Source organism: Anguilla anguilla, chromosome 14 (genome assembly GCF_013347855.1).
Source record: "Anguilla anguilla isolate fAngAng1 chromosome 14, fAngAng1.pri, whole genome shotgun sequence".
NCBI lineage: Eukaryota > Metazoa > Chordata > Actinopteri > Anguilliformes > Anguillidae > Anguilla > Anguilla anguilla.
Genome location: NC_049214.1, coordinates 24,693,421 through 24,719,033, shown reverse-complemented (window position 1 = coordinate 24,719,033; position 25,613 = coordinate 24,693,421). Strand labels below are relative to the sequence as shown.

General features: G+C 43.0%; 1 protein-coding gene across 4 annotated transcripts in view; it reads right to left on the bottom strand.

The window, feature by feature from the left end:
* The window catches only part of skor2 (SKI family transcriptional corepressor 2), a 97,160-nt gene extending 72,082 nt beyond the window's left edge, over positions 1 to 25,078 (bottom strand). The window contains exons 1-2 of one of the 4 annotated variants that reach the window (XM_035390162.1): positions 24,607 to 25,078; positions 23,659 to 23,831 (exon numbers count right to left, since the gene is read on the bottom strand). In XM_035390162.1, the coding sequence (XP_035246053.1) occupies positions 23,659 to 23,717 (59 nt within the window). In that variant the 5' untranslated portion in view covers positions 23,718 to 23,831; positions 24,607 to 25,078. Of the gene's footprint in view, positions 1 to 5,150; positions 5,236 to 23,658; positions 23,832 to 24,606 lie in introns of those variants that run through there. The other 3 variants (XM_035390161.1, XM_035390165.1, XM_035390169.1) reach the window with 3 other exon arrangements.
* Positions 25,079 to 25,613: the final 535 nt, after the last annotated feature.

The window sequence follows — 25,613 nt, the reverse complement described above, 5'->3', positions numbered from 1 at the left end:
CAGGAGCGTCATTACGCTCTCCGTTACGCAAAGTCGGAACAGATGTGTGCCAGTGCCACCGTCAGCCATCTTCAAATGCAAATACTGCACATGACCAAGTGTGAAAAAGCAGGAATGCTGAGTCTGGGATACTGCTGTGGATCAGAAAGTACACCTGTACTCCAACACTACCTCATATCCACAGTCACCTGTACTCCAACACTTCCTCATATCCACAGTCACCTGTCCTCCAAATCTACCTCATACCACAGAGTCACCTGTACTCCAACTCTACCTCATATCCACAGAGTCACCTGTACTCCAACACTACCTCATATCGACAGAGTCACCTGTACTCCAACACTACCTCATATCCACAGAGTCACCTGTACTACAACTCTACCTCATATCCAGAGTCATCTGTACTCCAACTCTACCTCATATCCACAGAGTCACCTGTACCCCAACACTACCTCATATCCACAGAGTCACCTGTACTCACTACCTCATATCCACAGAGTCACCTGCACTACAACTCTACCTCATATCCACAGAGTCACCTGTACTCCAACACTACCTAATATCCACAAAGTCACCTGTACTACACCACTACCTCATATCCACAGACAGCTGTACTCCAACACTATTTTTCCACTACCATGTGCCGTCTTGTCCACAAACATGTTAAGATGCTTTTGTGACCCAATAAAATAATTCCCCACTTTGGCAAACTGGCTGTAGACATACATAATGGAAATTAAATATGTATAATATATATAATGTGATGATTATATACTAACCTTTTCATTTTTCTTTGTGATTTTTTGTGACAACAAAATGTTAAAATAAGAAAACTTATAAATAATTTATTAAAAGTTACAGACAGAGCATACTGCCTTACTGTAATTATGACCACTGTCATTAAATTAATTAAACTGTAAATTAAAGATGTAGTTATGGCTGGCAGGAAGTGGATGCCTGGTTAATAAGTGAAAAACAGGAGTTTCCTAAACTGGAGATCAAAAGATTATTGTAAGATACAGAGAAAATGGGACTCCTAACCATCTTGTAAGAACTGGTAGGCCACCAAAACTATTACCATCACAAAGACAGTACTGAAAGATTTTTGCTTCAGTGCTGAAGAAACCCACAGGTGTTTCTGTCAATCCTTCCATTGTGAGAAGACAACTCATCGCTATGGGTTTGAAAGGATGTGTAGGTGTCAAAAAGCCACTATTAAAAAAATGGAAATTAACAAAAGAGAATAAAATTTGCACCAAAACTGAGATGTGCAGTACCCATTTATGGACCATTGAGTCTAAATTAGAGATTTTCAGACGTAAAAGATGGCAGCATGTATGCCACTAAAAGCAATGAAAGACTCTTGGAACCATGTCTACAACAATCAGTCAAGCATGGGGTTGGGGTTGCGTAACAACATCTGGAGTTAGTGATTTGGTTTTGATTGAAGGCATCATGAATGCTGATGAATAAACAAATCTTAACACAGGGCTGCCAAACCCTGTTCCCGGAGATCTACCACCCCGTAGGATTCTCATTTTAACCGATAATTTGGCACACCTGATTCCACTAATTAGCAGCTCAATCAGATCTCAAGCTGTAGAATGAGGTGTGTTTTGCTAGGGTTTTAAGGAAAACCTACAGTATGGTAGATCTCCATAAACTAGGTTGGGCAGCCCTGTCTCAACATATCATCTGGACAGCGTTTGATTGGTTCGGTGGGGGCGGGGGCGGTCTCAACATATCATCTGGACAGCGTTTGATTGGTTCAATGGGGGCGGGGGCAGTTATCATGCCTTTAATCGTCTTGGTAAATGGTAAATGGACTGCATTTATATAGCGCTTTTATCCAAAGCGCTTTACAATTGATGCCTCTCATTCACCAGAGCAGTTAGGAGTTAGGTGTCTTGCTCAAGGACACTTCGACACGCCCAGGGTGGGGTTTTGAACCGGCAACCCTCCGACTGCCAGACAATCGGTCTTACCTCCTGAGCTATGTCGCCCTATGACAATACTTGTCTTGTAAGTATTGTCTTCCTGGACAATACTTACATTTTTGGTTTGGGGGCAGTGCTGAGCGTGCTGAGAGTGGAACATTTCAGGGGCCAACTTCTGAAGACCTGGGAACTCCCAGATGACTCAGGGCTGCTATGGAATTATGGACGGGCGAAGGCCGGTTCTTACACACAGTTCAGTTCTTATCAGAATTAGAGCAAATTTCAAATGCTCATGATTCTGGATGTAACAAAAAATGAAACATCTTCCTGACTTTCTGAATCATTTTCTAATAAACCATCCAGTAAACAATACCATCCAAAGAGGATTCAATATCACTTTAAGATCCCGAATAGTTGTTAGCCACCTATTTCGCCTCAACCACTGTCGCTTACCTTACGTGCACATAAAATTTGATTATTTTTATATTAGCGCATAGGTTCCAGTGTGTTACCAGAACTATTTTGAAATACAACAGTGCCAACTGTGAGTCTATCAGGGTCTTCCCTAGATGCCACAGTGGACATCATAAAAAAACATACCTTTCGTTGTTCGGACCTTTCCGGAATGCCAATAATTTCATAAACGGCGGGTTTTGCTTTTCTCACAATTATGCAGAAAAGGCGATGTTACATTAAACGGCGTTATTTAGTCAGAACCTTGAGCTAAAATGGCGCCCTAATTTTTTTTTTTGACAGCTCCCATTTAAGAGAGATTCCCGCCCGCGACGGCAGAAGGCCGAGCGGTTCATTACGTTTTTTTTTCTCTCCTCTTTCTTTTACATCTCCCCGCGAAATTACAAAAGTTTAACAAGCCACGTAATCAAAATTGGAACATGTTAAAAATCATTATTCCTCTGACCCGCCTCCCCCCGGGGTTTGCAGACGGAATAGAGCGGGGTCCGTTATTGGCACGCCCAGTTAAAGCACGTTCCCCGTTTAGCATTCCAACAACGTGTTGGGGGGGGGGGGGGGAAGAAAAGAAGAATAGAGGCAAAGAAAAGGGGGGATCGGCAGCTTTCCATTCTGATGATGATTAAAATTCATAAGTTTCCAGCTGCACCCCCCGATGCTGAGGCAATCTGAGGCCAGCCGGCCCTGCTTTCCACAAAATTAATTTGACAGGTTTGCATTAAGGCAGCTGATCAATATCCACTTAGAGTGGTGAGGGCTAAGAGAAGAAAAATAACTGACGGCTCTGTTACAAGATGAGAAAAAATGAATCTGGGACACTTTCCCCCCCCCTCTAACCCCCCACCCCCCCAGCCCCCACCCCCCTCTCTCCCCTTCTTCTAAGCTCTCACGTACATCAGAAGCTCTGACCTCCAGCCATTGATCGGCTGCAGTTAACATGACAAAATGGCTGGAAGTTATACCCGGCTGTAGCTACCAGGGAACAATCAACCCCCCCCCCCCCCCCCCCCACGCCCACCCCCCCCCCCCCACACTAAATGTTTGATGGAGTGACTAGCATTTGGCCAATTTGGAAGAGGAGAGGAAAAATATTTTCTCTCCTCCTCTGGAAATGAAATAGAGTCCCGCGGTTCTGACAGTATATCTCTCCCCGTGCGTCTTAACGGGAGGGAAAAGGAGGTCGTCACGGAGACGACTTGCAGGGGAACGGTGAAGTATGGCTCAAAGCGGTATGGCGGGACTGGATCACGGGCTGCAGACAGGCCTAAATCAATAGCTGCCTCTGCACTTGCACAGTGTTAATGGTTTGAAAAAGCTCTGATGGACTTTACAAAAAAAGGGGGGGGGGGGGGGCAAATGAACTTACCCCTTTCCTAACTTCAGCCAGGGCCTTACCCTGAACTTTAACACCAAGGGCCGCTTTAAGGTCCCGACGTACGACCTAACCATTTGGTGCGGCTGTACAATGAGTCAATTCACTGAAGAAACTCTCATACATTACATTTATTTGGCATTTTATCCAAAGCGGCTTACAATAAGTGCATACCGAAGGTCATTGGACGACTACAAAACACAGGCCCGATAAGGTACAATACTAATTTTTTAACAGTTTTTCTATAGCCATGAACACATTGAGTCCAGTTCACACTGTGAACATTACTCTGACCTAACCTATGCTAAGTCAAACTCACTTTGACCATTACCGTACCATACCTTTAAAATAATGCCACCTTCTGCCTGGCTTTGAAGAGTCCAGTCTGCTACTGACTTTGTGTTAGTAGAACCCATTTCCATAAACGTTTTCTTTACAGAGGCAGCCGAGGTCAGAATATAGCGCAGATAAACAGAGAAAACGCGGGGATGGCGGTTTTTCGCTTCCTCCCTCCCGCACACGCAGCATTGTGACTAAAAGTGAAGACGCGGTTCATCTTCCGTAAGTGGGGAAAAATCATCATATTATCATCGTGTAAAAAAAAAAAAAAATCATGTCCGCGTTAAACTTTGACCCAGAGAATCGGGCTGGAATCGTACGTCCAAATTGAATTGTTTTAAATCAGGTGCAGGGCGCCCGGTTCGTGCTCGACTCGATTCCCCCGAGGGCCTCACTTTTATCGGCGCTAATGTGGTTCGCGCACTTTGGGAAGGTGCCTTTTCCATCAGACGACAAGGCAGAAAGGACGGCGGAAGGCATCCCTCATTACTGGAAGCGTCACCGTGAATGGGAGATATTAATACGCGCATCTCATTTGCATATCCAACCGTCCTTTGGCGCGTTGATTAAAGGACTCCTAGGTGAACGGAATCGTCTCTACATGGCATGCAATATCGTTGAAGCGTTCGTGTCCATTTTATTTTTTGGCACATATTTAATCTGTAAAGTCTGCATTTTTTTGTTTTTTTTTCCCCCCCACTTGTAGGGAACTGATGGGATTCTCAGTGCAGTTTAAATGTGCTGTTTGGTCCCCCCCCCCCCACCGCCCACCCCCACCTTCAGCCCTCCCCACAGAGTCTATTACAGGAACTGGACGGGGGGGGGGGGTTCACATGGAAAACAGGTTCCTCTAGGCACTGTGGACCACGTTTCCTAGGCAGATTTAGATTGAACCAGACATCAATAAATAATTACGGGTCTTGAGACATTTAAGTAGGAGTCTATGCACTGTGAAACGCCATTTAATCGAGTAACTGAGGCCACTGTATCCATCATGGGAAAGCTGCTTGCATCTGCAGAAAAGCGCTTACCTTTTTCACTTCTACTTTTTGGCGTGATTAATTTTCTTTGTCTTTTTCGGGGGCATTCATGGACTCTCAGAGACAGCTGCCGGCGAAGTGGCCAGATCAGTACACCAGAACATGAAATAAATAAAAAAGGGGGGGGATTATTTTTTTAAAACTTCTTGATGAAGAGTATCTACGGACTTCTACGGGGGGGAAATGTATCCTGGTGTAAGGGTTTAAACATTTCATTTACTAATATGACTGGGAGCAACTGAAACAGCAAATATATGCATGGAAAACAAAGCCATTTGCTCAATAATTCCAATGTACATTACTGTATTTTTCCAGTAAATTTCTATATGCAGTATTCTCAAAAGTCAGCCATCTTTCTGCTTACAACAAAAAAAGAGCTAATGATTACACTCTTCACGCAGGTTGGGTAATAAAATACAATCGAGGTTTTTTTGTTCCTTTCGAAAAAAATAACCAGTAATTTAGGTTTTGGCCGTACGCAGCAGTCCCCGCTAACAGGGGGCGAAATTGGGATGCTGTAGTTAGACTCCGTCTCCGCTCAGGGGCCCCGAACGCAGCCGCGGTTACAAGCCACCGACGAGTCGTTCCGCAGCGGCAGGGGCAACTCGGGGGAGCGGCCGCCGCTCCGCCGTTTACAAAAACATATAAACTCCTGACGCTCCGGCTCATTTTGAACGGAATTCGAAAGTGTACTTGTGTCTAGGTTTATTGATTTTTACATTTAGACAGCCAGCAGGGCTGGCATATCTGGGGGTTTATATGAACACAGTTAAAATGTCCCCAAGAACAGAGTCAAGCCACTCCTCCGCGGTAATGGATAAACTCTCTTTATAAGATGTCATTTTGCCAACAACAGACAGTAAACAAAAGCCATCGGCAGGCTCTGTTAAATCAAAGCTTGTTCAGGATTTCAGGAGATTTGCAAATTACCTCAGGGATTCCGTCTCGTAACAAATGTTTTTGTGCGGAGTTGATGAGCAGCCATATGTTCCTGCCGCAGCAATTTAGCTCAATACTTGACATCCAATGCCGCTGCATAACTCCCTTTATAGAGAGCCGGGTCACGTTGATTAATCGGCTTATATCTACAGCGTGGAGAAAATGGCCTTGAAGGTAAAAAAAATAAATAAATAAATAAAGAAGTAATTTTTAATCATGGAACTATAATAAAACCTTAAACAAGCCGCTGTGCCGTTAAACTCCTCCTTATATACATATAACTCGTGATGCATTTCCCCTTTGTTCGTAAGACACCACTGAGCCAGCAGTAATGTCGTTGCGAACAGAGCAAGGGGTGATTTATCTCGAGCGTCGTGCAGAAATAGGTGATGTATTAAGAGCCCCGTCTAAAGCCGTTTAACCCGCAGGAATCAAAATATTGACGGAAATCTAAGCATAGTGAGGGGACTCCTCGGGATAAGCGAGAGATTGACAGGTTGGGGAAATTGGCGGTGTCAACTCCCTTTCACGTCGAGGAAATGCACTGTTAAGGACCGCTCGAAAGCTCCAGACTGTCACAAGCACCAGAATTCTGCTTTCACAATAACATTCAGCAACACCATTTCGTACACGTAATGTCCAGCATCTACATAAACTCAATAAAGTTTTTAAATAAAAAATGCATGTGGGTTTTTTTTCGAGTAGACATTCATATAAACATCCTATCACACCGTAGGTCACAGCTGACTCGCCCATATGATATGACTCAGGAGAAGACGTTTAGGGCCAGATGTACTAAGCCTTTTGCGACTAGATTCAGATGCGGATATGAAGCCCAGAAACATGTGCGTCACGTATCAAACAGACGCACAGGGCTAGAAGTGCAGTATGAATGCCATCTACACGGGTCATCACAAGGTGTGCTTCTCTCCTTAATTCATATTAAGGAGAAAAGCACACCTTCAAAAAATTACAAATAAAAATCACCAAAAATGACTTTTTGGTGATTTTTTTATTTGTCCTAATATTGTAGCTTGTTCTTCTCCCTAGTTTGGCTTGGCATAAGTTAGGTCAGAATAGTGTTCACTGAGTGAACTAAACTGTGTTCTTGGCTAGAAATAGCTGTACGAAATGAGTATTCTATCTTATTGAACCTGTGTTTTGTAGTTGTCCACGATCATGAAATGCACTTTTGTACATCGTGGACAAAAGCGTCTGCCAAATAAATGTAATGTAATGTAATGTAATATTAATTTAAGGAAGGATTGCACAAAGAACAGGCAGAGATATCACAAGTGAGGCGGATTATGTGTTCCAATGAATTAACGAAAATTGTCACAATTAACGAGGGTCGATTTTTGCGTGAAATTTCTCCGCCGCTGATTAGCTGCTGTGAAACAAGGCGCAAGCAAGACAGAGACGCAGGTACAGGCCTCGAAACACACCGAGAGAATCAGCAACAGGAATCACACTATTTCAACTCCTCGAGCAAGAAATCAAACAGATTATTAATATTAATTATTTATTGCAGCAATAATTAAGGCCGGGTGTTTGTCACAGAAAGTACTGGCACAGAGCAGTCACGGCAAAGTCGTTAAAAATCACAGAAACCTGAAAAAAGATGCAGAAATCACAGAGAGTTTAATTTTATTAAGTTAGCCAATAGATCTCATGCGCAGCAAATTACATACACAACTGAAGCCACAGTAAAAAGCGCTCAAAGTCTTTTGTAAAAATCAGTGGGCAGTTAGTGCTAGTAATTAATATGAAGAAATGCTTTTTGCCTTTAAAAAAAAAAAACATTTTTAGAAACAGAGCATACAGAGTATGCGGAAATTGCTTTACTAACATACAGGTTTACTGTGTGTTTGTTTGTGTTGCTTTAAAGTCAGATGTGGTACATGCTGTAGTCTTCAATGCGAGGTTTGATGATAGGGAGGTCGAACATTCTGCCTTTAATGCAATCACAATAGGCGTTCCACACACAAACATAAAATAAAATTGGCATCTGGGTTCACTTAAACAGGTATTTTAACAAGGACATATACCAAATCAGAGTAGAAAAAACTACTAAATTGTTTCAAAAGTGGACTGACAGTTTAGCGATGTTATTTTTAACTTTAGATGTCAGAAATTATTATGCTAATTTGACTTGCTTACAAGCATTTGTGCCTGCACTTAATGTTTCACCAAAATCAGTGGGGTCATTATAAAAAAATCCAATTTTATGTCTAATATTAATATTAGGCCATTATTAATTCATACGTTTGTATATTTAGGTGTCCTAAAAATGTAAGAGCTGCCAGCGTCCTGAGGGACAGCCATTTCAGATGCAAAATGGCACCAAAAAAAACTTCCGCTCACCATCTTATTCAAAATAACCCCAGAAGGGATTTTCTATTGGTGATATTAAATGTCATTCAAACTGTAGCCAACCCCTGTCTTGACATCATCCTGTTCAATCCTGATTCATCCAAGTTATGGCGGGAAAGAGGCCCTATGAAATGTTTTCTGACATGGCTAGACAGCCAAACTTAGATTGAACAACATTTTATTACAAATATATCTTTACTAAGATCTTGTCTACAGTGTGGTATAGTTTTACGAATGGGTGTTTTTTGTAATCCTGGATTGTGAACCCCCAGCAGCTAGAATAGTATGCCACAGCCAGCTAACCTGCTGTCAGTGTAGCTACATGATTTCTGGTGGGTAAGTCTGTGGGAAAACTACTTTGAACAACAAGATTTTTACATGTAGGTCTTCGCCAAGATCTTGTCTTCAGTGAGGTTTTAGTTTAACAAACGGGTGTTTTTTTGTTTTTTTTTAATTACGGTGAAAAATAGGATATGACCCTGGTCGATTCGAGTCCCAAGTTGCAACGGAAATTTGAAGACACAGGGCTGCTAGGTTTGAAACCGAGAGGTTTTTGGCACGTAGGCTATAGCATTTTCAGAGTACATATTTTATTATCTGTGACAAACACCCAGCTATATAAATAATTACTCTTCGGGGAGAAATAAAAGATGACCTAGAATGTTCCCATTCCAAACCGGCAATAGTCAAGACCCTTGCAACTTTACAATCTCTCGCATCGGGATTAATTCAATCGACAACTGCCACCGCTGCTAGAACATCACCACACATTTTGTCCCGCGCTATCCGTAGTGCTGGATACACTCTTACATGGCAGCAGAGGACACATCCTTTCCCCACATCCAATGAAGATATTCAACGCACTAAACAGGAGTTTTTGCTTTGTATGCAAAATGCGATTAGTAGGCAGTGCCATTTCATGAATGCGTAATTAGCTGTAGCGTTAGTAAATAAGACGTAAATTTCATGCAGACCGTGAAGGCACCAACAGGCCTCAATTTGCACTTTGTAAACCTGGCCCCTAATTTGCAACTTAGCAGTCAGACTTGCACACACCCGATTGACCAGTGGGGGTCGCTAGAGATCCAGGAGATGCCAGTTCCTGCCAAATGAACCCTCTCTAACCCTGGGCGATGCATAATTGGCAGTAGCATCGCCCAGGGTTAGAGAGGGTTCATTTGGCGGGAATCGACATCTCCTGGATCTTTAGCGACCCCCACTGGTCATGCTCAATAGTCGGAGGTACAATGGGGCCCATCCATGCACAGGAGCAGGATGAACCACCCAGCACCACCTTACTTCAGTACTACAGTCAGCTTTAATCTAATTGGTGGAAGCCTCCTTTGACACACACTTGGCTGCTTTGTAAATTGGGGTGTGTTGAACAGATTAATGTAATTTTGTGGTTTTGTTACAAAGACCCTCACAGCTGTACTGTACAAAGTGCAGTTGGTTTTTAAAGTACCACTGAAGTCATATTGTCATACAGTATTGTAACAATGACAATAGAAATTGGTCTCCCAAGTACTATGATGCCCTTTTTGCGCTATAAGCTTGTAGATGGCTACAGCACCGGAGAGATGCAAGTAGAATAGAAACAAATGGAAGCACTGTGCAGTCTCTTAACAGGACGGTGGGTCACCGAGTGGCACAGAACCAACCAGCATCTGGACTTTCGGCAACTGGTCCAACAGAACCTCAGATCTAATGACCGAGAAAGGCTTCAAATCTCGCCTTCTCACAGAGAGAGTGGGCAGAAACCCGGGCCAGAAAAATCTGCCTCATGCTGTCACAGAGACACCCAAACCCTTAGCACTCTGCTTTCTTTAGGCTGATGCCACACAAGAAGTGGTCCACTTGCAGTTAACAGAGCTGTGATGACATCATCACACAGTGCCACACAAACATGACCGTGTGAGACGCAACGAACGACCGTCCCGCCAGCGCGTACGCATTACGCGGCTAATTAGCACGCTTGTTAATCGGGCTCAGGCAAACAGATGGAGAGCAATTGGGCAGTTCAAAGATTTAAGGTCTCTTTCTTTCCCCCAAGCTTGTGAGCCCCCACTGGGGTTCTGACCCCAGTAAACCCCAACCATGTCCCCTAGTAAGAACGCTACGCGTGCCAATTAGTGACTTAATTACCATAAGTGAAATGACTACAGACCACCAACAAACACAACCATTGGACTTAAAATTGTCATCTGAAGTTCATCTACATAAGACATTGATTATTTCATAGAGAATCAGCCCATATCTCAAACATCCTTCTCATACCAAACTTCTTGTGATTTTGCTCATTTAACTTAACAGAACATTTATTTTTTCTTAATTGTAAATTAATTGTTGTTGAAGCACACATTTTTATGTCGCACCTTAAATCAGTCTTAAGTGCATTCATGTGCCCGAAACCTGGAATGTGTTTTAGGGTTCTATTGTAACCAAACTGATTTATTTCACCCCATGACCTCTGACCCTAACCAAGACAAAGGGTGACAGTGTGGTCAGAATAAATCTATAGTGAGACTTGGGGTCACTTCCTTTGTAAAAAAAAAAAAAAAAAAAAAAAAAACACACACACAAAGAATCTTCCAATTATCAAACTGTCACTCTGCCCTGACTGGCCTGACACGACAGTTATTTTAATTAGATGATACCAGATTACTAATTTTATCAACGTTTTACTATTTTTGTCAATATAGAAGGGTCATGTCATTGCTATACCCCACCCCCCCCCTCCCCAAACACACAAATACACATCTGCACAAACAGCTCTGCCAAATTCCGCTAAAATCTGCACACACATTCACATTTCAGATGCATAATTCAGAGCAGGATCTATTACAGTCGCATAAAAGCCTCTCCTTCTCCTTTCTTTCATTATATTCTCAATGGACCCCTAGGGTTGAATCCACAACCCCCCCGCCCCCTCCCCTCCCCTGCCCCCCCCCCCCTTCTCTCTCTGCGCAGCCAGAGTAAGTTGTTTGTGCTGTCAGGAGCTGTTGTTTTGGTAAATGGGGAGTTAAACAGATATATCCAAGCGTAAAATCTAAAAGTGTCCCCAGCGAGAGCCTCGGGGTGTTGTTTGAAATCAACTACATATCAATTGAGCAGCATAGAGCGGATCCTATGATAAATTATATTCTTCAGATGCCTATAAATTACTTTTTTTCTGGTCTCATGTCTCCGCCGCCTGCCCCCCCACACCCCTCCCCTCCCCTCTCTCTCCCTCCTTCCCTTTCGGACCAAACTCTGCTTCATACAACGTCCCCCAGAGGGTTACTTCACAAATAACTATGATTGTGAACCTGGAAGGTTTGCAGGAATTTTTTATTTTTTTTTTTGCAGTTTGATGGACAACATTACCACTGCATGTATGTACACTGCCCCCATCTCGCAAACGGCAAGCCCCCCCCCCCCAACACCCCCCCACAAACAAACCACCCCCCCACCCCCCCAGTCTCTCGTCTCCCCCCCCATCCCTCTACCCCGCCAACTGCAATATGCGCCTTGTAATTCTGCAGTTCATTATCTCATTGTTTTCTGTAAGTACAAGCTTAGATTGAATTACTGGGGGCTCTATTGTCTATTTGGAATTCTCCTTCCATGCCACGCTCGTAATGAATGTGCAATTTAGTCCGTGTGCAGGAGCCCTGTCTGCATCAGCCACTTAATTACTCTGAGACTGTTCAGCACGATTTTACTGCATTACTGACACCGGCTGTTCGGCTTCACTGGGCAGGACAGGTCTTAAGGTAGAATAGTGTTTAATATCCAGCTGGGACACATATAGGGCTGGAAAACAACAGAAGCGATGTCAGATTTCAAAACGGCTCTACACCCCCTCCACGGTTGATTAACCCGAATTTATTACTTTATGATAAATGTCACATAACCGCACCATTAAGTGATATTAAAATATTGTACATATTTATTTTCATGGCATTTCAACGCCGATGCGAAAATAAATATCTATCGGAGTGTTCGTTTTGGTGCTTTCGAAGCCTCTCCGCCATTAACCGGGATGTCCGCACCCCATGGGGCTCCTGGCAGTTTAAGGGCTTATTGGAATTTCTTTTTTCTTTTTTTTTTGTTGCCACATTCTCAGATATTTGAGTGTAATGAGTTGTGTGTAATCAGACGGAGGGCAGGATTCATTCTCAGGTCGTTTTCATCCTTCTCGGTTCCTGAAATATCCCATTGTGTCATTTTTAACAAAATTTCAAAAATTGCAAACCAACCAACGTGGCCATGTGAAGTACAAACGGGGATGACCAACCACCCCACACTCACCATGTAGTACTATTACTACTAGGTTACTACTAGGCTGCTGCTACTACTACTACTACTAGGCTACTACTACTTCTAATTTATTTTATTATTATTATTATTATTATTATTATTATTATTATTATTGTGATCAGGTCAATTTCTACATTTTTCACTGAATGCAGAGAATCCCATCTGAATTGATCAATCGAATCAGATTATTTGGAAGCAGGTATCTGGACACACAGGAATCGTACACAGCAGGAGTCACAAGTCACTCTTCTGGTAGTTGAAAGGCCTCTTCCGTCAATAGAAGACTGGCCTCAAATTAATTTGTGGCCTTAAACAATATCAGTTGTGACATCTAGGCTGTAATCTAGTGTTTCCTACAACGGCCAGGCAGTTCCGCCTCTTATACCATCCTACATGCTCTACACAGACACAGACCTGCATGCTCTGCACAGACACAGTCCTGCATGCTCTACACAGACACAGTCCTGCATGCTCTACACAGGCATAGACCTGCATGCTCTACACAGACACAGACTTGCATGCTCTGCACAGGCACAGTCCTGCATGCTCTACACAGGCATAGACCTGCATGCTCTACACAGACACAGACCTGTATGCTCTGCACAGGCACAGTCCTGCATGCTCTACACAGGCTCAGTCCTGCATGCTCTACACAGGCATAGACCTGCATGCTCTACACAGGCACAGACCTGCATGCTCTACACAGGCATAGACCTGCATGCTCTACACAGACACAGACCTGTATGCTCTACACAGGCACAGTCCTGTATGCTCTACACAGGCACAGTCCTGCATGCTCTACACAGGCACAGTTCTGCATGCTCTACACAGGCACAGTCCTGCATGCTCTACACAGGCACAGTCCTGTATGCTCTACACAGGCACAGTCCTGCATGCTCTACACAGGCACAGTTCTGCATGCTCTACACAGGCACAGTCCTGCATGCTCTACACAGGCATAGACCTGCATGCTCTACACAGGCACAGACCTGTATGCTCTACACAGACACAGACCTGTATGCTCTACACAGGCACAGTCCTGTATGCTCTACACAGGCACAGTCCTGCATGCTCTACACAGGCATAGACCTGCATGCTCTACACAGACACAGTCCTGCATGCTCTACACAGGCACAGTCCTGCATGCTCTACACAGACACAGTCCTGCATGCTCTACACAGGCATAGACCTGCATGCTCTACACAGACACAGTCCTGCATGCTCTACACAGACACAGTCCTGCATGCTCTACACAGACACAGTCCTGTATGCTCTACACAGGCATAGACCTGTATGCTCTACACAGGCACAGTCCTGCATGCTCTACACAGGCATAGACCTGCATGCTCTACACAGACACAGACCTGTATGCTCTACACAGGCACAGTCCTGCATGCTCTACACAGGCACAGTTCTGCATGCTCTACACAGGCACAGTCCTGCATGCTCTACACAGACACAGTCCTGCATGCTCTACACAGGCACAGTCCTGCATGCTCTACACAGGCACAGACCTGCATGCTCTACACAGGCACAGTCCTGCATGCTCTATACAGGCACAGACCTGCATGCTCTACACAGGCACAGTCCTGCATGCTCTATACAGGCACAGACCTGCATGCTCTACACACGAATATATTTTTAAAGACCAATGTGATCATTTATGCAAGTAACTTGCTGTAATATGCAGTCACAACATTGGAACCTTTGAAAAAAAGCTCTCTTTTAAAAAGTTAGTGTTTAACATTTCAATAAAAAATATTCAAAAATAATTTCAATTGTCATTATTTTATGGTACATTCAAAATTCTAAAAATAAAAACATTAAATAGAACACTGTGATTATTTTCCAAATCTGAATTGAAATCAAGATTAACTCAAAAAACACTAATTGCTCAGCACTACAATATGAAACCTCTTTACAATGGAATGAATGGAAAATGGTTCAGGATTTGGCAATTCTATGCAAATACCTAAATTGTGCGATAATCCGTTAAATGGATTCTACTGTATTATCATTAAACTACACTGTTTTTGCCGATATGTGCAGATTGAACTGAGAAATAAATAATACCACTATTCCTGTACAATGACACCTTACAATGTGTTAATTATTCAGTATAGGCTATATTTCCCCCCAATTCTGCCAATTACTAAGTGTAACTCTTCAATAAATATTTCAATTGTTCTAATTTTGGATTTTTGCCATGCGTTCAATATTTTTTATAGCCCACATCTCAATATATTGCGGTGGTCTCTTGAAGATTTTACAGAACTTTACATCGTAAATGTAACTAAATATAGGGAGATAATGCATCGAGTTTATGGTGGAAGTAAAGCCGAACTGACCGCATTCACTGTCACACAAAGTCACTACCTAAACCCTAGTCACTGTTTTACAGGTCTAATCTAGTCACGGTTTTACAGGTCTGATCTAGTCACTGTTTTACAGGTCTGATCTAGTCACTGTTTTACAGGTCTGATCTAGTCACTGTTTTACAGGTCTAATCTAGTCACAGTTTCACAGGTCTAATCTAGTCACTGTTTTACAGGTCTAATCTAGTCACAGTTTTACAGTTATAATCTAGTCACAGTTTTACAGGTCTAATCTAGTCACAATTTTACAGTTCTAATCCAGTCACAGTTTAACAGGTCTGATCTAGTCACAGTTTTACAGGTCTAATCTAGTCACTGTTTTACACGTTTGATCTAGTGACTGTTTTACAGGTCTCATCTAGTCACTGTTTTACAGGTCTCATCTAGTCACTGTTTTACAGGTCTAATCTAGTCACTGTTTTACAGGTCTGATCTAGTCACTGTGTTATGAGTCTGGTCTATTTTTTTCCTAATACAAAAGCTGGATTTTGGGTCAGCAACTTTATTATTATTCTGCCAGGTAATATCCAGACTTCCTCATACAGGTATTCTATAACTGATGCTTCAGTTGAACAATAATTCATCTGTCTTCGGTGAGAGGCATTATTAAAAATGGGGAACCCTGCACAAGGTACCATAACCTCATAAGCAGCAATTACCCAGGCTGTTAAACAGACCTCATAATGATTATGTTTCCTCCGTGTATAGATCTGCCATGGCTGCCAGTTAAACAGCCTGCTGATGAATGGAGAGAGGTTTCTGAGCACTTAAATCACGTGTAGAATGGTAAAGACAGATTGTTGATTCCGTTAAAATAGTTTGGGCCCCAAGAAAAACACCCTGAAGGGAATCAGTCTTTGGGTGTCAGCAATTAGTCTTCCGGGATCTCACCATCAAACACACGCACACATGCGAGCACGCGCTAACTGAAGTTAAAACCACACTGATAGTTGATTTGATCTATTGCTAACATAAAATCAAATTCTCTGACATTTCCAAGAAGATAAAGATAAAATTAATCCTCAGCGGGACCATGAGGGATGTATAACTGTTATTTCTTAATTTAATATCAGAATTGATGCCCTTTTCTCCCACTCAGGAGTTCTATGGATCCCCATACAGTAGCCCAGTCCGGTGATTTCCAAACAGTTTAATCAAAAAAAACTGTATACAAAAGAGAAAACACGTGAGCACACAGAAAACACTCAAGAGCCACAAAAATCCACATAAGATCCCAGTCCGGTTTCCTGTAATGTTCTGTAATGCCCATCAGCTGCACATGAGAATGCTCAACACCGTACTGTAAGTAAAATGGTTATCTCTGTACTTAAGACCCAACCGTGGTCTAACTGTGGTCGACACTTAGAAGCACTGCCAGCTCGTCCCATCAGACAGTGGATTGGTCCATTCAGTCGAGGCAAAATCAGCAGTTAACCCGGCTCAAGTATGGGGCTTCTTTAAAGACGATGAGACAGGCGATCCAATTGGTCATTATGCAGTCACAACCTTGCTTTACCTACAGGTAATACAATCTATTAAACTAATCCAGCTAATAGCGGCGCTATATTGCATTAGCGGTTAACAGCAGAATGGTATATGGACACACCCTTACCATGCTGGCTCTTCCCTGCAGAACGTTGTAGTATATTCTTCATTCTGATGTGCCAGGTTGATGTCACAAGGCTGATTAACACCTGTGTGGGGGGTGGGACACAGGCCTGGGACTGGGAAATAACCGACACCTAGGCACGTCTCCCATAGCCCTGATACTTTGCTATATTGATGAATAATGGTAGATAAACCTTCCTCCAACTAAGACACCGGTGTCAAATACGTATTTGTTTTGGAGTCAAATACTTTTCTACGCTTTACTGATCTTGTCTGGTGTATTGAAACCAGTGAAACACTCTCAAAAAGTGCAAACCCCGCCTTCTGGTCATATTGGCAGGCTCGATTACAGCAGGCAAGATCAACAGAGCACAGAAAAGTATTTGAATCCAAAACAAATATGTATTTGGCCCAGTTCTGGCTGTGTTCCGTAATTATCGTCACACAGACTTCATCCTGCTCCTGGCCCAGATTTGCGGCGTCCAAGCGTTATACAGGGAGTTAAGGAAGCTCACGCTCTGCTGCCATAATTAAACTCAGGCTAAGCAGAATTGTCTCATCCGTGCCAGGCGGGGGTCCTACAGACTGCTGTCAGGGAAAGCTGGCTGCCAGCAAATGTAATGTAAGAGAAAGAGAAGTGCACAGCATTAATCCACGCCACTAATGTCAGACACAACCCCTCGATCCATTTTTCAAAGTAAAGAGAGAAGCACGTTGGATCCAGTTGTTTGAAGTGCCACAGTTCTGTTAAATGCACCATGCAGTAGTGTGTAGTAGTTTCAGCTGTTGTGCTGTAGCTTCGTTCAAAACCGTGTATGGTTGTTTCAATGTGCTGCCTGGTTGAATTTGAGGCTTAATGACCTATGAAGCCAATCCCTACAGTGTTAGGATAACACAGAATCACCCAGGTATGACTCCAGGTCCTTAGCTCTTTCGGACTTATTTTCATTCCCGAATTATTCTGTGCACACCTAACTGCGTCCCCTATACCTTGCAGCCTAGACTGAACTAATAGCCTATCCACTCCACAATTTGTTCAGTAGGAGAGCTGACGGTATATTGGCTACTGTGACTACAGCCCAATCTCAGTATTTGTCCCATTAAAAATTCCACCGTGGACTTAATCTACCATCTGTAAAGGTAGTTTTGTCCCATTACTACAAGAGTATTTGCAAGGTCGAGGTCATGTGTTTAAAATGGCCAGCATGTTCTTCAAGGGGACAAGCGTGTTCTTTGTCAACTGCTAGCACTGCTATCACCTGCAGAAACCTGAATGAGGGAGGCTATGTCTGTGGCTTATTGGTTTTGTAAACAATCATTGAACTGCATAATGTGCAATGTGAACTTTCAACAAACCTGCAGTCTGCATAATGAATAAGGTGAGGGATCTCCAAGATTACCCTGCTTATTCAAAGCATTGAAGCAATAGTCATCTCCAACAAGAGTCATCTCCAAAAAGAGTCAGGGTCATCTCCAACAAGAGAGTAATTTCCATCAGTCGAGTCATCTCCAACAAGAGTCCACAGCATCATGTTTATATACAGCTGAGACTTCTCTTTATTTTTGAGCAACTTTTATTTAAAAGTTTTATAAAAACTTTTATTTTTGACATTTATGGAATGCGAGCATGCACTTACTAGAGTTCGGACTGATACTCAGGTAATTTGGTGAAAACAGGTTTTCTTTTATTACATAAATATGCTTGTACTGATAGATGACTTTAATTAAAATGCTTACGTTAGCCGCTGGATGGCTCATTTGGTTTGGGCACCACGCTGAGGTGCATGAACGAGCCTCACGGCCTCCTGGAACGTATCCAGCCTGCGCCTGGCAGCTCCATACAGCGACATGCAATCGCTGCTTGCGTCATGCAGGGTATGGGAGGGTTGAGCTGGGTTAGGGGTCCACAATCACCTCTCTAGTGAACCCCTCTGGTTGATGAAGGAGCCTGTAGACTGCGTGCCAAAGCTGCATATGATGGGTCTTCCACTGACTCCACTCTATGCAAGCTTTCCAAACATGGATGGGAATTGGATATATGCAGCCCTGTAATTTATTTATTTATTTATTTATTTGGTTATGCTTATGGTTTAAAATGGGCTTTAGGTTAAAAAATTAACTAAAATGAGTACTCAAGTAAACACAATGACAAATCAGCTTGTAATCGTTTAAAGAAAAGTGTAAAATGTTCCACCCCTAGCACTCACTATCATTAAGTAAAAGGGAAGGTGAACAAGTTGTTTGTGGTTAAGAAAGTAGAATATTTCATCTTCAGATGTCAATCAAAAGAAGTAAAAACTTTCAAGACTTGATTCAGCAAACAAACACCAGCAGGACATGGTCTGTAATGAATAATAACCAAAACTACAAAATGCACTTACTGGGCACAATAACACACATTTCCAGCATTCTACTGCATTTCTCCAAAATGATAAAACTGTGAAGATAAAACAGTTCTTGGGTACCTACAATAAATCTAACCCAGTTTAAACATTTTTTTTTTTTTGAAAAAATAATTGGATTCAGTAAATGATTCAGTAGAAATGTTTAGTTTCCCCATTGCATGTCAAACAAGCTAGTTTGTATAAAGGGCAGTCACATAGTGTCTCTACCCACAAAGAGGACCACAATGGAAATAAGCCTGCTGGCTTTCTTGTGTTTCTATCCTCGACAGTTTTTTTTAAAGGATCGCAGTCTGCTATGCAGTTTTATGAAACCCAAACAATGCAATTTAATTTCTGCATATAACTTATTAAAATACATTTTAAACGTCGCTCAGTTGAATTCATCATTGCATTTGCAGCTTGCTCCTGAGGATCTGCTAAATGCCAGCAATGCAATGCAACAAAATCCTTTGCTTCCCTGCAAGTCATTCTCAGGAAGATACCAATAGTGTGGGTTGAAGAAGTGGATTGTGGGTAAAACAGGACAGGGGCTGAGGTGGGGAGGGCATCCTGACAGCACACTTATAATGAAAGTGACTGTCCCATTATTAAACATATGTAAACTGTTCCATTATCAGCCAAGGGGGCAGGTTGGACTGGGAAGAGGGGGGGGGCGCGGACAGAGTAATTAATTTATATGCATCTCTTTGCCAGGATTGCTTACTGATCTTGGGAGCAAGATCAGAGATGTCACTCAGAAAATTGAGTCAGAGCCTCTCACCTCTTCCAGACAGGCTCCCCAATTCCCCAGCCCCCTCCACCCCCCACCCCTGACAAGGTAACAAGAGCGGGGGAGAGAGCAAGAGCTACCTGGGCCTCTGGGGTGATGGACAGGGTGAATTGGCTCAATAAATTGAGACCAGTAAAAAGCTGTGTCTTGTTCATTAAAAGGATGTGGATCTCTATTGCTTTTCATTAGCGGCTGCCTCGGCAGACAAGATGTTTAATCTGTGTGGCCCGAACCCCGGCTCTGCCCCCGACAGTCCGGGAGACAACGACGTCCCTCGGAAAAAGAGATTCTTATTTATTAAGGAGAGGTGACAGGTACTGAATAAGTTGTTTTTTGTTTCGTTTTTATCGGCCCCCCGTTCCTGGCCTGAAGACGCGGGGGCTAATTTGGGAAAGGTCTATTGTCACTAAGTGAATCTGACAGGGACTTGTGGGGTCCAAGTTAGGCATCTTTTGAAATGAACCCGGCGCATAAAAAGAGGAAAAAGTTTCTTTAGGCATGAGCCACATTAGCCTGATTAGCGTTTTCAGATCTGCACCAGAACTCCCTGGGTCACAGTCCCTGTGCATCTACAACCTATCCAAGAGCGTTCCTGTTCCGGTCCACCCTATCCAAGAGCGTTCCTGTTCTGGTCCACCCTATCCAAGAGCATTCCTGTTCTGGTCCACCCTATCCAAGAGCGTTCCTGTTCTGGTCCACCCTATCCAAGAGCGTTCCTGTTCTGGTCCACCCTATCCAAGAGCGTTCCTGTTCTGGTTCACCCTGTCCAAGAGCGTTCCGCCTTCTGCCCACCCTATCCGAGAACCGAAAATCTGCCCAAAAACGTTCTACAGTACCTCCCATCCAGGCCCCCAATAATGTTGTAGAGGACCTCCCGTCTAAGCACAAATAATTTTTTGCCATTGATCAAGTTAAATGACGGTGTCCAGAGAGCCAGATATACCATAGCCCGTTATTCATATCACAGGAATGTTAATGGTGAATATATGGCAAAAAAATATTGAATTATTATAGCAATCATACAGCAGAGTGAAATCGAATCCCAATTCACTTAGGCAGGTATAATCTATTTCTATTTTTTACCTTTTATTACAATATTTATACATTAAGACCCATAAGGTATACAGTTAATAATAATATATATTTTTAAAATATATATATTATAATAATAATGTCATCAATATTATTATTACTATTATTATTGTTGTTGTTGTTACATAATTCTGGATACATACCCTAGTCAACTGTACAACAGTAACTGGCAGCCAAAGCCATAACCACACAGTACTACTGATGCCAAGAACGAAGCCTGGGAAAAGCAAACAATTCTTATTTGCTTTTTATCACAACTAATTAAACTATAAACAAGCCCTGAAAATATTTAAAACAAATTACAGATTAGTTTGTCGTTATTTTTATTTATTTATTTTTTGTTGAGCTCATGATGTCCACGTGAGGTGCTCCGGATTCAAGCATCTGTCAAATGAACGGAAAATATTTATTAAACAGGACTCACTCTTAAGTCAGCGTTTTACTTTATGAGGCAAACGCGTATTTTATCGGCAGGGCCTTAAATAAGCTCAGCTGAGACAGATTCGTTCAGTAGCTTGCCTGACAGATGGCACCAGTGCAGCCCGGAACACTGCCCCAGGCTCCTACACATTAAGAGCTAAGGGGACGTCCTCAAATCCCACGTCTGCGTGCCCCTGAAACTCCAGACCTTTCACAATACAAACAAACGTAAAACAAGGGAGCGTCCTCAAATCCCACGTCTGCGTGCCCCTGAAACTCCAGACCTCTCACCATACAAACAAATGGAAAATCAGGAGGCTTCAAGAAATGCCCCCAGTAATATTTTAATACTCGATGTGCCCTCATTGCATTTCCTATTTAGGAACAGATTATGAAAAGTGATTTCATCTGTTTGCCATTTACCAGAAAATTGTGTCACGTTATTGATTTTAAAACAAAACAAATCATGTTTGGCGCCAACACGTGGAAATGGCTACCCCCTGGATGTGGCTGCCTGTTGTTTAAACAAAGATCCCAGTCTTTTCAAATGAATCAGGGAATCTGAAGACTGAAACAAATCCATGTAGTCTAGATAAATATTGGTTTTATGTAGGTAGCCTAAGGAGAACATCTCATGAAATGCACTTGTGTCTCCAGATTTCAGAGCTACGTTTGGAGCGTGAGGGTTACTTGCTCACCTATGCGGCTGATCTCTGACAATAATGGAATGAGAAACGTCCAGGAACCCGACTTTCAGTCGTTTATTTTACATGATCGGGTAAAAGGTCTCAGATGGCGCGTCTGCCAACTCATTGCTAACATTCTGAAACTTAGATCAGGAAATGTCATCCATTGCTGATTTTGTGATGCCATTATTTTTCTTGAAATCAACCAATTGTGCCCCATTTTCTCATATCCACAGATTTAGCTAGAACTGGTGCATGAATATAAATGACTCTTCATTTGGAGCGCTGCGTATTGACAATGTCAATCTCCATTCCTCGTCAGTGCATCCTGGGTAAAAACGTGCAGCTTTTGTAGCTTTGACTGCCACACAAAGCAGAAAAGAGAAATTCTTCTCGCACGCAGCCGGCTCTGTGAGACGACCGCACTGACCACATTTACATGCGCGCGGCAACGCCACCGTCAAAATGGGGATTCAGACGACGGCACAATTAGGCCGTTTGCATGCGTCTGCAAAGGGAGCGTGTGCGTAATGCTCCCGTTTACATGCAAATAACGGTTCGTTCGATCAAACGGCACGATGGGAGTAACCAGAGGCCTTTTTTGCAAATTTTTACTAAACATGGCGCCTCAGAGAGTTCCGTACTGCTGAAGATGAGTCCATGCGATGACGTCTGCCGCAGCTCGCTGCTGTGGATTGCATGGGGACAGGGACAGTCTGGGGGGGGGGGGGGGGCAGTGCAGGGGTAGTTATAGGGGGGCAGGGGCAGCTAGAGGGGGGCACGGGCAGTTACCTTAGATGGGGACAGGGGCAGCTAAATGGGGACAGGGGGTGAGAGAGGGGGGGACTGGAGCAGTAAGAGGGGGGACCTGTCCTGCCTTGTACTCGCTCTCCTGCGGCCATAATGCCCAGCAAAGTAACCGCACACAGCAGCAATCACGCTCAAACATGCATAGTGCTAACACACACAGATACACACAGATACACACAGGACTAGATGTGTAACTTCTTCCAAAACATAAGAAAGGAAATGGCTAATTTGCCCGTGGGATGGAGTCAGAGGAAGCAGCCAGCAACAATGAAGAACAATTCCTTACTGCTCATATGGTTGCTATCCTCCCATTAGACACCTTAGACATGTGCCATAATGGTTTCACCAGTAGGTACAGGGCTAACGTGCATGTTCATGTGTGTGTGTGCGCACGCATGCGTGTTCATGAATGTGCACGTGTGTTTGTGTGTGTGTGGGTGTTCATGTCCGTGCACGTGTGTTTGTGTGTGTGTGTGTGGGTGTTCATGTGTGTGCGCATGCATGTCATGCATGTGTGTGTGTGTGTGTGTGTGTGTGGACATGCATGCCTGTGCGTGTTTGTGTGTGTGCGTATGCTGTCGTGTGTGTGTGTGTGTGTGTATGTGTGTGCACATGCGTGTGCGTGTCCCTGTTCATGCATGTGGAATATACAACATAAAAGAAACTGAAACCAGGGGGCTGCAGCCGGCCCAATCCAAACTGGGAGACAGGCGGACTCACCCTACCTGTAGGGATCTCTGCTTAGAGCAACACCACCTGATCCAGTTCTTCCTCCCCATCTCTTGTTCTCTTCTACTCCTCCTCTTCCTCCATAACTCCTCGGAATGAGGTCACACCTTTTCCCCCCATTTTGGACAGGAAGTTCCTGTGTGTTGCATTATGTATGTGTATGCCTATGTGAATGAGTGAGAGAGAAAATTAGAACCCCCCTAACAGCTGTATCTCCAATCTACAATTTTTTCCCACAAATTTCACTTTTTTTTAAACAGTAATGTACACCTAGACAAAATGAAAACTAATTCAGAACACTGACATTATCACTTGTTTCCAGGCAATAAGTCTCATTGGCCAGCTTATTTATTCATTCATTCATTAAATCAGCACAATACAACCCACATTCTACAGTCCAATTCACAAACTAACTTATAATTCCCATCTCAAACAATACAGAGATCCAATGCTACCATACACCACGATTTTTTTTTACATTAGCCGAGATAACACTATGATATACAAAACTAATTTAATCGCACAAACCCGCTATAACCAGCAAAGTAAAAACGGGATTTAAATTACACTCAGGCAGTAATTCTAAAAACGATTTAAAATGGTGAAAAGATATTCTAAAGAATAGCTTGTTGTCATCACTAACCAAGGCCAAGGACACTCAGTCCACACAAGATCCAGAAAAAATCCTTAGACACACAGTCCTGCGCCGCCAAAGCAAGTCAGCGCAGCTACCGAAAAGTGATCGCTTGGACAAGTTTCAGTCATAAACGGCAAACGAACTATTGTTCTCGACGCAAAGATATCTGAATCAAATCGATTAAAATCCCGGACCAGAATCCCCACTTTGTTACGCTCTATTATTTCGCATTTAACACACGATAACATAAAACCAGGGTGCTGCAACCGACACAATCCAAACGGGCAAACAGGTGGACTCACCCCGGTTATGATCTCCGCTTAGGCCGACGGTAGACCGGGTTCAGACCGCTCCCAAGGACCTAGCGCTTTCCCGTGTTTTTTTTTTTTAAATTTATTTATGTTTTTTCGTTTCGTTTAGTTTATTTAAAGGGACAAAATATAGCCTGATCACAAATGTAGGCTATTTGCACACGTGGACAATAAAAACGGGGATTTGAAACTGCCGCCACTCAATCCAGTTCTTCCTCCTCAACTCCCATTCTGTGCAACTCTCCTCTTCCTCCATAACTCCTCCGGACGGGTTCACGCCATTTTTCCGTTTTGGACGGCGACGGACCGGCGTGTTGCATTGCGCAAACAAAACAAAAAAACGTTAGAGCGAGAGAGAGATGAGTTGGAGCGCCTGATCATCATAATATAATACCATGCACTATGCATTTTGTCCATTGGCTTCTTGAAGATAATCCATACTGTCAATGTACCCAAGTGAGAGGGAAATGGGTGTGTTTGAATCTGCAGTCTATGGTTTGAATCTGAATGCCCCATCTCACTCTCCAGACTTTTCATTTGAAGTTTAGTGTGTTTATTTTACAGTCATATAAAAGGAAGCCTATTTCAGCCCATACATTCAACAAACAAGTGCAAAACAAAACTATTAGACCAGCCTTGTATAGTCAGTAAATTATTTTGTAAATATGTCTGTGATATTAAATGTTTTTTTTTTTGTTTTGTTTTTTTTTAAACAGAAAAGCTTTCCTTATATTTAGAGTGACATAAATTTTCCAAAATGTAATCTTTGGGTCTGCTCTGTTGTAATGGCCCCCTATGAGGAGAGCATTACTGCTGCCAGCCTGTAGGGGCAGCATACTTCTGGGTCGCTCAGCTCCAGACCAGAGGCTGGGTCCGATTAGACAGGACAGTGCTTTATAATTTATGAATTAAAGGGTTTTAATGGGCCACACCTAGGAATGTCAGTAAACAACCGCACTGTGTGGTGTGTGTCTGTGTCTTTGTTTTGGGGGGGAGGG